Source organism: Anomaloglossus baeobatrachus, chromosome 12 (genome assembly GCF_048569485.1).
Source record: "Anomaloglossus baeobatrachus isolate aAnoBae1 chromosome 12, aAnoBae1.hap1, whole genome shotgun sequence".
In the NCBI taxonomy this organism is placed as follows: domain Eukaryota; kingdom Metazoa; phylum Chordata; class Amphibia; order Anura; family Aromobatidae; genus Anomaloglossus; species Anomaloglossus baeobatrachus.
In genome coordinates this window covers 2,219,317-2,234,217 of record NC_134364.1, presented here as the reverse complement: position 1 = coordinate 2,234,217, position 14,901 = coordinate 2,219,317, and the positions used below count along the sequence as shown (strand labels likewise).

Here is a 14,901-nt window from a genome sequence, read left to right as displayed (position 1 = left end):
GACGGGACCTGGATTAGTATAGGGTGGATGTTGGTGGGATGAAGTGACAGGACCTGGATCAGTATGGGGTGGATGTTGGTGGGATGAAGTGACAGGACCTGGATTAGTAAAGGGTGGATGTTGGTGGGATGAAGTCACGGGACTTGGATCAGTATGGGGTGGATGTTGGTGGGATGAAGTGACGGGACCTGGATTAGCATGGGGTGGATGTGATTGGATGAAATGACTGGACTTAGATCAAAACGGTGTGGATATTGTTAGGATGAGATGACAGGACCTGGATCAGTATGGAGTGAATGTTGGTGGGATGAGGTGACGGGACCTGGTTTACCTCTGGGTGGATGTTGGTGGGATCAAATGTCGGGACCTGGATCAGTATGGAGTGAATGTTGGTGGCATGAGGTGACGGGACCTGGATTACCTCTGGGTGGATGTTGGTGGGATGAAATGTCGGGACCTGGATCATTATGGGGTGAATGTTGGTGGGATGAAATGAATGGGACCTGGATTAGTATAAGGTGGATGTTGGTGGGATGAAGTGACAGGACCTGGATCAGTATGGGGTGGATGTTGGTGGGATGAAGTGATGGGACCTGGATTACTATAAGATGGATGTTGGTGGGATGAAATGTCGGGACCTGGATCAGTATGGGGTGAATGTTGGTGGGATGAAGTGACGGGACCTGGATTAGTATAGGGTGGATGTTGGTGGGATGAAGTGACAGGACCTGGATCAGTATGGGGTGGATGTTGGTGGGATGAAGTGACGGGACCTGGATTAGTATAGGGTGGATGTTGGTGGGATGAAGTGACGGGACCTGGATCAGTATGGGGTGGATGCCTGGATTAATATGGGGTGGATGTTGGTGGGATGAGGTGACAGGACCTGGATTAGTATGGGGTGGATGTTGGTGGGATGAAGTGACAGGACCTGGATTAGTATGGGGTGGATGTTGGTGGGATAAGGTGACAGGACCTGGATTAGTATGGGGTGGACGTTGGTGGGATGAAGTGACAGGACCTGGATTAGTATGGGGTGGATGTTGGTGGGATGAAGTGACAGGACCTGGATTAGTATGGGGTGGATGTTGGTGGGATGAAGTGACAGGACCTGGATTAGTATGGGGTGGATGTTGGTGGGATGAGGTGACAGGACCTGGATTAGTATGGGGTGGATGTTGGTGGGATGAGGTGACAGGACCTGGATTAGTATGGGGTGGATGTTGGTGGGATGAAGTGACAGGACCTGGAACAGTATGGGGCTTACGCTAACGACAGAGCAATGCCAGGTTTAGTTAATGAATAGCGCATGCATAATACAGATCTTTGAAGTATATTGGACAAGTCACCCTGAGGCCGGCGCTGAGTGCTATGGCGCCCTTCATGCGGATGTGATTCCAGCTGAGATTCAGTTCCTGGAGACCCTCATTCGCAGCTGAAAATAGCAGAAAAGGAAATCAGAAGAAGAGTCGATCGAGTCACGGTAAGATTGCAAGCTGCCATCATTATTATTTCTGATCACACAGGGGATGGGTTGTTACAATGTATTGGTGTCACCTACAGTTAGGTCCAGAAATATTTGGACAGTGACACAAGTTTTGTTATTTTAGCTGTTTACAAAAACATGTTCAGAAATATAATTATATATATAATATGGGCTGAAAGTGCACACTCCCAGCTGCAATATGAGAGTTTTCACATCCAAATCGGAGAAAGGGTTTAGGAATCATAGCTCTGTAATGCATAGCCTCCTCTTTTTCAAGGGACCAAAAGTAATTGGACAAGGGACTCTAAGGGCTGCAATTAACTCTGAAGGCGTCTCCCTCATTAACCTGTAATCAATGAAGTAGTTAAAAGGTCTGGGGTTGATTACAGGTGTGTGGTTTTGCATTTGGAAGCTGTTGCTGTGACCAGACAACATGCGGTCTAAGGAACTCTCAATTGAGGTGAAGCAGAACATCCTGAGGCTGAAAAAAAAGAAAAAATCCATCAGAGAGATAGCAGACATGCTTGGAGTAGCAAAATCAACAGTCGGGTACATTCTGAGAAAAAAGGAATTGACTGGTGATCTTGGGAAGTCAAACAGGCCTGGGCGTCCACGGATGACAACAGTGGTGGATGATCGCCGCATACTTTCTTTGGTGAAGAAGAACCCGTTCACAACATCAACTGAAGTCCAGAACACTCTCAGTGAAGTAGGTGTATCTGTCTCTAAGTCACCAGTAAAGAGAAGACTCCATGAAAGTAAATACAAAGGGTTCACATCTAGATGCAAACCATTCATCAATTCCAAAAATAGACAGGCCAGAGTTAAATTTGCTGAAAAACACCTCATGAAGCCAGCTCAGTTCTGGAAAAGTATTCTATGGACAGATGAGACAAAGATCAACCTGTACCAGAATGATGGGAAGAAAAAAGTTTGGAGAAGAAAGGGAACGGCACATGATCCAAGGCACACCACATCCTCTGTAAAACATGGTGGAGGCAACGTGATGGCATGGGCATGCATGGCTTTCAATGGCACTGGGTCACTTGTGTTTATTGATGACATAACAGCAGACAAGAGTAGCCGGATGAATTCTGAAGTGTACCGGGATATACTTTCAGCCCAGATTCAGCCAAATGCCGCAAAGTTGATCGGACGGTGCTTCATAGTACAGATGGACAATGACCCCAAGCATACAGCCAAAGCTACCCAGGAGTTCATGAGTGCAAAAAAGTGGAACATTCTGCAATGGCCAAGTCAATCACCAGATCTTAACCCAATTGAGCATGCATTTCACTTGCTCAAATCCAGACTTAAGACGGAAAGACCCACAAACAAGCAAGACCTGAAGGCTGCGGCTGTAAAGGCCTGGCAAAGCATTAAGAAGGAGGAAACTCAGCGTTTGGTGATGCCCATGGGTTCCAGACTTAAGGCAGTGATTGCCTCCAAAGGATTCGCAACAAAATATTGAAAATAAAAAATTTTTTTTGGGTTTGGTTTATTTGTCCAATTACTTTTGACCTCCTAAAATGTGGAGTGTTTGTAAAGAAATGTGACAATTCCTACAATTTCTATCAGATATTTTTGTTCAAACTTTCAAATTAAACGTTACAATCTGCACTTGAATTCTGTTGTAGAGGTTTCATTTCAAATCCAATGTGGTGGCATGCAGAGCCCAACTCGCGAAAATTGTGTCACTGGCCAAAGATTTCTGGACCTAACTGTATGTTACATACAGAGGTGCGTGTCCTTTATATACACGTATATTGTTAGTGTATATACACATCTATGTAAATCTCATCTGTTTTGCGCTAATTAAGATATGTTTCCATGACACTGAACAAAAATCTAACGCGACACTAACCCATTTTTCATGAGCTGAACTCTAAACTCTCTAAACTCGGGCTTTACACGCTACGATATCGTTAATGTTTTATCGTCGGGGTCACGTTGTTTGTGACACACATCCGGCGTCATTAACGATATCGCAGCATGTAACAGTCATGTGCGACCTAAAACAATCGCAAAAGCGGCAAAAATCGTTTGCCGAGGAGAGGTCGTCCTAAAACAAAAGCACACATCGCTGTGTATGACACCGCAGGAGCGAGGAACATCTCCTTACCTGCCGCCGGCTATGTGGAAGGAAGGAGGTGGGCGGGATGTTTACGCTCATCTCCGCCCCTCCGCTTCTATTGGATGGCTGCCGTGTGACGTCACTGTTACGCCGCACGACCCGCCTCCTTAGAAAGGAGGCGGATCGCCGGCCAGAGTGACGTCGCAAGGCAGGTAAGTGCGTGTGACGGGGTAAGAGAGGTTGTGCGCGACGGGCAGCGATTTGCCTGTGCCTGTGTCTCACAACCGACGGGGGCGGGTACAATCGCTTGCGATCTCGCTAGCGAAATCGCAGCGTGTAAAGCCCGCTTTAGATCTAACACTTTTTCTATGGACACAAGACCTGTTTCTTGCTTATATTGTTCACACATTTGTGTAAATTTGTGCTAGTTGCACTTCTGTGCGGAGATCATCCAACCACCTCACCTGTGCAGTATGTCAAGATGCTGATTAGGCAGCAGGATTATTGCACAGGTGCGCCTTAGGCTGGCCACAATAAAAGGCCACTTTAAAATGTGCAGTTTTATCACAGCACAATGCCACAGATGTTGTTGGTTTTGAGGGAGCGTTCATTTGGCTGCTGACCATAGGAGTGTCCAAAGCTCTTGCTCATGAATTGAATATTCATTTCTCCATCATAAGCCATCACCAAAAGATGTTTCAAGGCGTTTCAGAGAATTTGGCAGAACATCCAACCGGCCTCACAACCACACACCACGTGTAACCGCATCAGTCCAGGACCTCCACATGCAGCATTGTCTAAGACCGGTTCTCTGGACAGCTGCTGCAACAGTCAATGCAAAACCAAAGAATTTCTGCACATACTGTCAGAAACCATCTCAGGGAAGCTCATCTGTTGCTCGACCTACTCATCGGGGTCTTCACCTGACTGCTGCTTGTCGTCCTCATCGGGGTCTCCACCTGATTGCAGCTCATTGTCCTCAGAAGGGTCTCCACCTGACTGCAGTTCATTGTCCTCAGAAGGGTCTCCACCTGATTGCAGTTCATTGTCCTCAGAAGGGTCTCCACCTGACTGCAGTTCATTGTCCTCAGAAGGGTCTCCACCTGATTGCAGCTCATTGTCCTCAGAAGGGTCTCCACCTGACTGCAGTTCATTGTCCTCAGAAGGGTCTCCACCTGACTGCAGTTCATTGTCCTCAGAAGGGTCTCCACCTGACTGCAGTTCATTGTCCTCAGCAGGGTCTCCACCTGATTGCAGTTCATTGTCCTCAGAAGGGTCTCCACCTGATTGCAGTTCATTGTCCTCAGAAGGGTCTCCACCTGATTGCAGTTCATTGTCCTCAGCAGGGTCTCCACCTGACTGCAGTTCATTGTCCTCAGCAGGGTCTCCACCTGATTGCAGTCTGTTGTCCTCATCGGGGTCTCCACCTGACTGACCTCGTCAACCTCATCAGGGTCTCCACCTGACTACAGTTCACTATCCTCATTGGGGTCTCCACCTGACTACACCTCATTGTCCCCATTGAGGTCTCCACTTGACTGCTGTTCCTTGTTGGTTGTCCTCATTGGGGTCTCCGCCTGACTGCAGTTCCTCATCGTAATTGACTTGAGTGGGCAAATGCTCACATTCATTGGTGTCTGGCACGCTGGAGAGGTGGTCTCTTCTCGGATGAATCCTGGTTTTCACTGCATGGGTCAGATGGCAGACAGTGTATGGTGCCATGTGGGTGAGCAGTTTGCTGATGTCAGCGATGTGAATGGAGTGGCCCATGGTGGCGATGGGGCTATGGTATGGGCAGGCGTAGCTTATGGACAATGAACACAGGTGTATTGTATTGATGCCATTCTGAATGTACAGAGATCCCGTGACGAGATCCTGAGGCCGATCATCCACCACCATCACCTCATGTTCCACATGATAATAATGCACAGTCCCTGTGCCAGTGCATGAGGCAAATGGTCACACCAGATACTGACTGGTTTTCTGACCCCTGCCCAATACTGTAAACCTGCACATTTCAGAGTGGCCTTTTATTGTGGTCAGCCTAAGGCGCACCTGTGCAATAATCCAGCTGTCTAATCAGCATCTGTGAGGTGGATGGATGATCTCTGGACAGAAGTGCAACTAACACAGATTTAGACAAATATGTGAACAACAATATAGAGAAAAAGGTCTTGTGTCCATAGAAACAATTTTAGATCTTTGAGTTCAGCTCATGAAAAATAGAATAAAAGCAACAGTGTTGCGGTTATATTTTTATTCAGTGGCTTTTCACATACACTAACGAACGAAAGGGTAACAATGTTTTGATCTTTTGACTTTCCGGCTCCATATCTCACCGTCCTTCTACAGCTCTGACCGTGAGACGACCGTCATCTTATAGACAATCATCTCGGCTTCTCATACACAAATGTGACTGCAGATATTCATCATATGATTAGTTCTGCAGATTCTCGTCATGTCTCTGCATTGTTACTGTTTTGCTCCTAGAAATATACATTTTTATCATTTTAGTTTTTTGTAAATCCACCTTTCACATTCAGCTCTACCTGAATCCTCCTGAGCTCTATCAGATTCAAGCATGTCTCCCTCGAAATCTGACCCCAGGTCTCTTCTCTATGTTCCCAGTGTTGGCGTATACTGGTCAGGTCTCTTCTCCACATTCCCAGTGTTGGTGTATACTGGTCAGGTCTCTTCTCCATGTTCCCAGTGTTGGTGTATACTGGTCGGGTCTCTTCTCTATGTTCCCAGTGTTGGTGTATACTGGTCAGGTCTCTTCTCCATGTTCCCAGTGTTGGTGTATACTGGTCAGGTCTCTTCTCCACGTTCCCAGTGTTGGTGTATACTGGTCAGGTCTCTTCTCCATGTTCCCAGTGTTGGTGTATACTGGTCAGGTCTCTTCTCCACGTTCCCAGTGTTGGTGTATACTGGTCAGGTCTCTTCTTTGCATGTTCCCAGTGTTGGTGTATACTGGTCAGTTCTCTTCTCCACGTTCCCAGTGTTGGTGTATACTGGTCAGGTCTCTTCTCTATGTTCCCAGTGTTGGCGTATACTGGTCAGGTCTCTTCTCCACGTTCCCAGTGTTGGTGTATACTGGTCAGGTCTCTTCTCCACGTTCCCAGTGTTGATGTATACTGGTCAGGTCTCTTCTCCACATTGCCAGTGTTGGTGTATACTGGTCGGGTCTCTTCTTTCCATGTTCCCAGTCTTGGTGTATACTGGTCAGGTCTCTTAGCCATGTTCCCAGTGTTGGTGTATACTGGTCAGGTCTCTTCTCCACGTTCCCAGTGTTGGTGTATACTGGTCAGGTCTCTTCTCCACGTTCCCAGTGTTGGTGTATACTGGTCAGGTCTCTTCTCCACATTCCCAGTGTAGATGTATACTGGTCAGGTCTCTTCTCCATGTTCCCAGTGTTGGTGTATACTGGTCAGGTCTCTTCTCCAGGTTCCCAGTGTTGGTGTATACTGGTCAGGTCTCTTCTCCACGTTCCCAGTGTAGGTGTATACTGGTCAGGTCTCTTCTCCATGTTCCCAGTGTTGGTGTATACTGGTCAGGTCTCTTCTCCATGTTCCCAGTGTTGGTGTATACTGGTCAGGTCTCTTCTCCACGTTCCCAGAGTTGGTGTATACTGGTCAGGTCTCTTCTCCATGCTCCCAGTCTTGGTGTATACTGGTCAGGTCTCTTCTCCACATTGCCAGTGTTGGTGTATACTGGTCGGGTCTCTTCTTTCCATGTTCCCAGTCTTGGTGTATACTGGTCAGGTCTCTTCTCCATGTTCCCAGTGTTGGTGTATACTGGTCAGGTCTCTTCTCCAGGTTCCCAGTGTTGGTGTATACTGGTCAGGTCTCTTCTCCACGTTCCCAGTGTAGGTGTATACTGGTCAGGTCTCTTCTCCATGTTCCCAGTGTAGGTGTATACTGGTCAGGTCTCTTCTCCATGTTCCCAGTGTTGGTGTATACTGGTCAGGTCTCTTCTCCACGTTCCCAGAGTTGGTGTATACTGGTCAGGTCTCTTCTCCATGCTCCCAGTCTTGGTGTATACTGGTCAGGTCTCTTCTCCACATTCCCAGTGTTGGTGTATACTGGTCAGGTCTCTTCTCCACGTTCCCAGTGTTGGTGTATACTGGTCAGGTATCTTCTCCATGTTCCCAGTGTTGGTGTATACTGGTCAGGTCTCTTCTCCACGTTCCCAGTGTTGGTGTATACTGGTCAGGTCTCTTCTCCACGTTCCCAGTGTTGGTGTATACTGGTCAGGTCTCTTCTCCATGTTCCCAGTGTTGGTGCATACTGGTCAGGTCTCTTCTCCACGTTCCCAGTGTTGGTGTATACTGGTCAGGTCTCTTCTCCACGTTCCCAGTGTTGGTGTATACTGGTCAGGTCTCTTCTCCACGTTCCCAGTGTTGGTATATACTGGTCAGGTCTCTTCTCCATGTTCCCAGTGTTGGTGTATACTGGTCAGGTCTCTTCTCCACGTTCCCAGTGTTGGTATATACTGGTCAGGTCTCTTCTCCATGTTCCCAGTGTTGGTGTATACTGGTCAGGTCTCTTCTCCACATTGCCAGTGTTGGTGTATACTGGTGAGGTCTCTTCTCCACGTTCCCAGTGTTGGTGTATACTGGTCAGGTCTCTTCTCCACGTTCCCAGTGTTGGTGTATACTGGTCAGGTCTCTTCTTTCCATGTTCCCAGTCTTGGTGTATACTGGTCAGGTCTCTTCTCCATGTTCCCAGTGTTGGTGTATACTGGTCAGATCTCTTCTCCACGTTCCCTGTGTTGGTGTATACTGGTCAGGTCTCTTCTCCATGTTCCCAGTGTTGGTATATACTGGTCAGGTCTCTTCTCCATGTTCCCAGTGTTGGTGCATACTGGTCAGGTCTCTTCCCCACATTCCCAGTGTTGGTGTATACTGGTCAGGTCTCTTCTCCACGTTCCCAGTGTTGGTGTATACTGGTCAGGTCTCTTCTCCATGTTCCCAGTGTTGGTGTATACTGGTCAGGTCTCTTCTCCACGTTCCCAGTGTTGGTGTATACTGGTCAGGTCTCTTCTCCAAGTTCCCAGTGTTGGTGTATACTGGTCAGGTCTCTTCTCCACGTTCCCAGTGTTGGTACATACTGGTCAGGTCTCTTCTCCACGTTCCCAGTGTTGGTGTATACTGGTCAGGTCTCTTCTCCACGTTCCCAGTGTTGGTATATACTGGTCAGGTCTCTTCTCCATGTTCCCAGTGTTGGTGTATACTGGTCAGGTCTCTTCTCCACATTGCCAGTGTTGGTGTATACTGGTCAGGTCTCTTCTTTCCATGTTCCCAGTCTTGGTGTATACTGGTCAGGTCTCATCTCCACGTTCCCAGTGTTGGTGTATACTGGTCATGTCTCTTCTCCACGTTCCCAGTGTTGGTGTATACTGGTCAGGTCTCTTCTCCACGTTCCCAGTGTTGGTGTATACTGGTCAGGTCTCTTCTCCACGTTCCCAGTGTTGGTGTATACTGGTCAGGTCTCTTCTCCATGTTCCCAGTGTTGGTGTATACTGGTCAGGTCTCTTCTCCACGTTCCCAGTGTTGGTATATACTGGTCAGGTCTCTTCTCCATGTTCCCAGTGTTGGTGTATACTGGTCAGGTCTCTTCTCCACATTGCCAGTGTTGGTGTATACTGGTCAGGTCTCTTCTTTCCATGTTCCCAGTCTTGGTGTATACTGGTCAGGTCTCTTCTCCACGTTCCCAGTGTTGGTGTATACTGGTCAGGTCTCTTCTCCACGTTCCCAGTGTTGGTGTATACTGGTCAGGTCTCTTCTCCACGTTCCCAGTGTTGGTGTATACTGGTCAGGTCTCTTCTCCACGTTCCCAGTGTTGGTGTATACTGGTCAGGTCTCTTCTCCATGTTCCCAGTGTTGGTGTATACTGGTCAGGTCTCTTCTCCACGTTCCCAGTGTTGGTATATACTGGTCAGGTCTCTTCTCCATGTTCCCAGTGTTGGTGTATACTGGTCAGGTCTCTTCTCCACATTGCCAGTGTTGGTGTATACTGGTCAGGTCTCTTCTTTCCATGTTCCCAATCTTGGTGTATACTGGTCAGGTCTCTTCTCCACGTTCCCAGTGTTGGTGTATACTGGTCAGGTCTCTTCTCCACGTTCCCAGTGTTGGTGTATACTGGTCAGGTCTCTTCTCCACGTTCCCAGTGTTGGCGTATGCTGGTCAGGTCTCTTCTCCATGTTCCCAGTGTTGGTGTATACTGGTCAGGTCTCTTCTCCATGTTCCCAGTGTTGGTGTATACTGGTCAGGTCTCTTCTCCACTTTCCCAGTGTTGGTGTATACTGGTCAGGTCTCTTCTCCATATTCCCAGTGTTGGTGTATACTGGTCAGGTCTCTTCTCCATATTCCCAGTGTTGGTGTATACTGGTCAGGTCTCTTCTCCACGTTCCCAGTGTTGGTGTATACTGGTCAGTTCTCTTCTCCATGTTCCCAGTGTTGGTGTATACTGGTCAGGTCTCTTCTCCATGTTCCCAGTGTTGGTGTATACTGGTCAGGTCTCTTCTCCATATTCCCAGTGTTGGTATATACTGGTCAGGTCTCTTCTCCACGTTCCCAGTGTTGGTGTATACAGGTCAGGTCTCTTCCCCACATTCCCAGTGTTGGTGTATACTGGTCAGGTCTCTTCTCCACGTTCCCAGTGTTGGTGTATACTGGTCAGGTCTCTTCTCCACGTTCCCAGTGTTGGTGTATACTGGTCAGGTCTCTTCTCCACGTTCCCAGTGTTGGTGTATACTGGTCAGGTCTCTTCTCCACATTCCCAGTGTTGGTGTATACTGGTCAGGTCTCTTCTCCACGTTCCCAGTGTTGGTGTATACTGGTCAGGTCTCTTCTCCACGTTCCCAGTGTTGGTGTATACTGGTCAGGTCTCTTCTCCACGTTCCCAGTGTTGGTGTATACTGGTCAGGTCTCTTCTCCACGTTCCCAGTGTTGGTGTATACTGGTCAGGTCTCTTCTCCACGTTCCCAGTGTTGGTGTATACTGGTCAGGTCTCTTCTCCACGTTCCCAGTGTTGGTGTATACTGGTCAGGTCTCTTCTCCACGTTCCCAGTGTTGGTGTATACTGGTCAGGTCTCTTCTCCATATTCCCAGTGTAGGTGTATACTGGTCAGGTCTCTTCTCCACGTTCCCAGTGTCGGTGTATACTGGTCAGGTCTCTTCTCCACGTTCCCAGTGTTGGTGTATACTGGTCAGATCTCTTCTCCACATTCCCAGTGTTGGTGTATACTGGTCAGGTCTCTTCTCCACATTCCCAGTGTTGGTGTATACTGGTCAGATCTCTTCTCCACATTCCCAGTGTTGGTGTATACTGGTCAGGTCTCTTCTCCATGTTCCCAGTGTTGGTGTATACTGGTCAGGTCTCTTCTACATGTTCCCAGTGTTGGTGTATACTGGTCAGGTCTCTTCTCCACATTCCCAGTGTTGGTGTATACTGGTCAGGTCTCTTTTCCACATTCCCAGTGTTGGTGTATACTGGTCAGGTCTCTTCTCCATGTTCCCAGTGTTGGTGTATACTGGTCAGGTCTCTTCCCCACGTTCCCAGTGTTGGTGTATACTGGTCAGGTCTCTTCTCCACGTTCCCAGTGTTGGTGTATACTGGTCGGGTCTCTTCTCCATGTTCCCAGTGTTGGTGTATACTGGTCAGGTCTCTTCTCCATGTTCCCAGTGTTGGTGTATACTGGTCAGGTCTCTTCTCCACGTTCCCAGTGTTGGTATATACTGGTCAGGTCTTTTCTCCATGTTCCCAGTGTTGGTGTATACTGGTCAGGTCTCTTCTCCACATTGCCAGTGTTGGTGTATACTGGTCAGGTCTCTTCTTTCCATGTTCCCAGTCTTGGTGTATACTGGTCAGGTCTCTTCTCCACGTTCCCAGTGTTGGTGTATACTGGTCAGGTATCTTCTCCACGTTCCCAGTGTTGGTGTATACTGGTCAGGTCTCTTCTCCACGTTCCCAGTGTTGGTGTATACTGGTCAGGTCTCTTCTCCACGTTCCCAGTGTTGGTGTATGCTGGTCAGGTCTCTTCTCCATGTTCCCAGTGTTGGTGTATACTGGTCAGGTCTCTTCTCCATGTTCCCAGTGTTGGTGTATACTGGTCAGGTCTCTTCTCCACGTTCCCAGTGTTGGTGTATACTGCTCAGGTCTCTTCTCCATATTCCCAGTGTTGGTGTATACTGGTCAGGTCTCTTCTCCACGTTCCCAGTGTTGGTGTATACTGGTCAGTTCTCTTCTCCATGTTCCCAGTGTTGGTGTATACTAGTCAGGTCTCTTCTCCACGTTCCCAGTGTTGGTGTATACTGGTCAGGTCTCTTCTCCACGTTACCAGTGTTGGTGTATACTGGTCAGGTCTCTTCTCCATGTTCCCAGTGTTGGTGTATACTGGTCAGGTCTCTTCTCCACGTTCCCAGTGTTGGTGTATACTGGTCAGGTCTCTTCTCCACGTTCCCAGTGTAGGTGTATACTGGTCAGGTCTCTTCTCCACATTCCCAGTGTTGGTGTATACTGGTCAGGTCTCTTCTCCACGTTCCCAGTGTTGGTGTATACTGGTCAGGTCTCTTCTCCACGTTCCCAGTGTTGGTGTATACTGGTCAGGTCTCTTCTCCACGTTCCCAGTGTTGGTGTATACTGGTCAGGTCTCTTCTCCACGTTCCCAGTGTTGGTGTATACTGGTCAGGTCTCTTCTCCACGTTCCCAGTGTTGGTGTATACTGGTCAGGTCTCTTCTCCATATTCCCAGTGTAGGTGTATACTGGTCAGGTCTCTTCTCCACGTTCCCAGTGTCGGTGTATACTGGTCAGGTCTCTTCTCCATGTTCCCAGTGTTGGTGTATACTGGTCAGATCTCTTCTCCACATTCCCAGTGTTGGTGTATACTGGTCAGATCTCTTCTCCACATTCCCAGTGTTGGTGTATACTGGTCAGGTCTCTTCTCCATGTTCCCAGTGTTGGTGTATACTGGTCAGGTCTCTTCTCCACATTCCCAGTGTTGGTGTATACTGGTCAGGTCTCTTCTCCACGTTCCCAGTGTTGGTGTATACTGGTCAGGTCTCTTCATGTTCCCAGTGTTGGTGTATACTGGTCAGGTCTCTTCTCCATGTTCCCAGTGTTGGTGTATACTGGTCAGATCTCTTCTACACATTCCCAGTGTTGGTGTATACTGGTCAGGTCTCTTCTCCACATTCCCAGTGTTGGTGTATACTGGTCAGGTCTCTTCTCCACGTTCCCAGTGTTGGTGTATACTGGTCAGGTCTCTTCTCCACGTTCCCAGTGTTGGTGTATACTGGTCAGGTCTCTTCTCCATATTCCCAGTGTAGGTGTATACTGGTCAGGTCTCTTCTCCTCGTTCCCAGTGTCGGTGTATACTGGTCAGGTCTCTTCTCCATGTTCCCAGTGTTGGTGTATACTGGTCAGATCTCTTCTCCACATTCCCAGTGTTGGTGTATACTGGTCAGGTCTCTTCTCCACATTCCCAGTGTTGGTGTATACTGGTCAGATCTCTTCTCCACATTCCCAGTGTTGGTGTATACTGGTCAGGTCTCTTCTCCATGTTCCCAGTGTTGGTGTATACTGGTCAGGTCTCTTCTACATGTTCCCAGTGTTGGTGTATACTGGTCAGGTCTCTTCTCCACATTCCCAGTGTTGGTGTATACTGGTCAGGTCTCTTTTCCACATTCCCAGTGTTGGTGTATACTGGTCAGGTCTCTTCTCCATGTTCCCAGTGTTGGTGTATACTGGTCAGGTCTCTTCCCCACGTTCCCAGTGTTGGTGTATACTGGTCAGGTCTCTTCTCCACGTTCCCAGTGTTGGTGTATACTGGTCGGGTCTCTTCTCCATGTTCCCAGTGTTGGTGTATACTGGTCAGGTCTCTTCTCCATGTTCCCAGTGTTGGTGTATACTGGTCAGGTCTCTTCTCCACGTTCCCAGTGTTGGTATATACTGGTCAGGTCTTTTCTCCATGTTCCCAGTGTTGGTGTATACTGGTCAGGTCTCTTCTCCACATTGCCAGTGTTGGTGTATACTGGTCAGGTCTCTTCTTTCCATGTTCCCAGTCTTGGTGTATACTGGTCAGGTCTCTTCTCCACGTTCCCAGTGTTGGTGTATACTGGTCAGGTCTCTTCTCCACGTTCCCAGTGTTGGTGTATACTGGCCAGGTCTCTTCTCCACGTTCCCAGTGTTGGTGTATACTGGTCAGGTCTCTTCTCCACGTTCCCAGTGTTGGTGTATGCTGGTCAGGTCTCTTCTCCATGTTCCCAGTGTTGGTGTATACTGGTCAGGTCTCTTCTCCATGTTCCCAGTGTTGGTGTATACTGGTCAGGTCTCTTCTCCACGTTCCCAGTGTTGGTGTATACTGGTCAGGTCTCTTCTCCATATTCCCAGTGTTGGTGTATACTGGTCAGGTCTCTTCTCCACGTTCCCAGTGTTGGTGTATACTGGTCAGTTCTCTTCTCCATGTTCCCAGTGTTGGTGTATACTAGTCAGGTCTCTTCTCCACGTTCCCAGTGTTGGTGTATACTGGTCAGGTCTCTTCTCCACGTTCCCAGTGTTGGTGTATACTGGTCAGGTCTCTTCTCCACGTTCCCAGTGTTGGTGTATACTGGTCAGATCTCTTCTCCATGTCCCCAGTGTTGGTGTATACTGGTCAGGTCTCTTCTCCACGTTCCCAGTGTTGGTGTATACTGGTCAGGTCTCTTCTCCACGTTCCCAGTGTTGGTGTATACTGGTCAGGTCTCTTCTCCACGTTCCCAGTGTAGGTGTATACTGGTCAGGTCTCTTCTCCACATTCCCAGTGTTGGTGTATACTGGTCAGGTCTCTTCTCCACGTTCCCAGTGTTGGTGTATACTGGTCAGGTCTCTTCTCCATATTCCCAGTGTAGGTGTATACTGGTCAGGTCTCTTCTCCACGTTCCCAGTGTCGGTGTATACTGGTCAGGTCTCTTCTCCATGTTCCCAGTGTTGGTGTATACTGGTCAGATCTCTTCTCCACATTCCCAGTGTTGGTGTATACTGGTCAGATCTCTTCTCCACATTCCCAGTGTTGGTGTATACTGGTCAGGTCTCTTCTCCATGTTCCCAGTGTTGGTGTATACTGTTCAGGTCTCTTCTCCATATTCCCAGTGTTGGTGTATACTGGTCAGGTCTCTTCTACATGTTCCCAGTGTTGGTGTATACTGGTCAGGTTTCTTCTCCACGTTCCCAGTGTTGGCGTATACTGGTCAGGTCTCTTCTTTGCATGTTCCCAGTGTTGGTGTATACTGGTCGGGTCTCTTCTCCACGTTCCCAGTGTTGGTGTATACTGGTCAGGTCTCTTCTCCACGTTCCCAGTGTT

General features: G+C 48.4%; 1 protein-coding gene across 1 annotated transcript in view; it reads right to left on the bottom strand.

Moving 5' to 3' along the window:
* The window catches only part of LRRC74A (leucine rich repeat containing 74A), a 161,933-nt gene that overhangs the window by 67,266 nt on the left and 79,766 nt on the right, over nucleotides 1-14,901 (bottom strand). Inside the window, exon 8 of the mRNA XM_075330587.1 lies at nucleotides 1,350-1,435. Coding sequence (XP_075186702.1) covers nucleotides 1,350-1,435 — 86 coding nt within the window. The remainder of the gene's footprint in view (nucleotides 1-1,349; nucleotides 1,436-14,901) is intronic.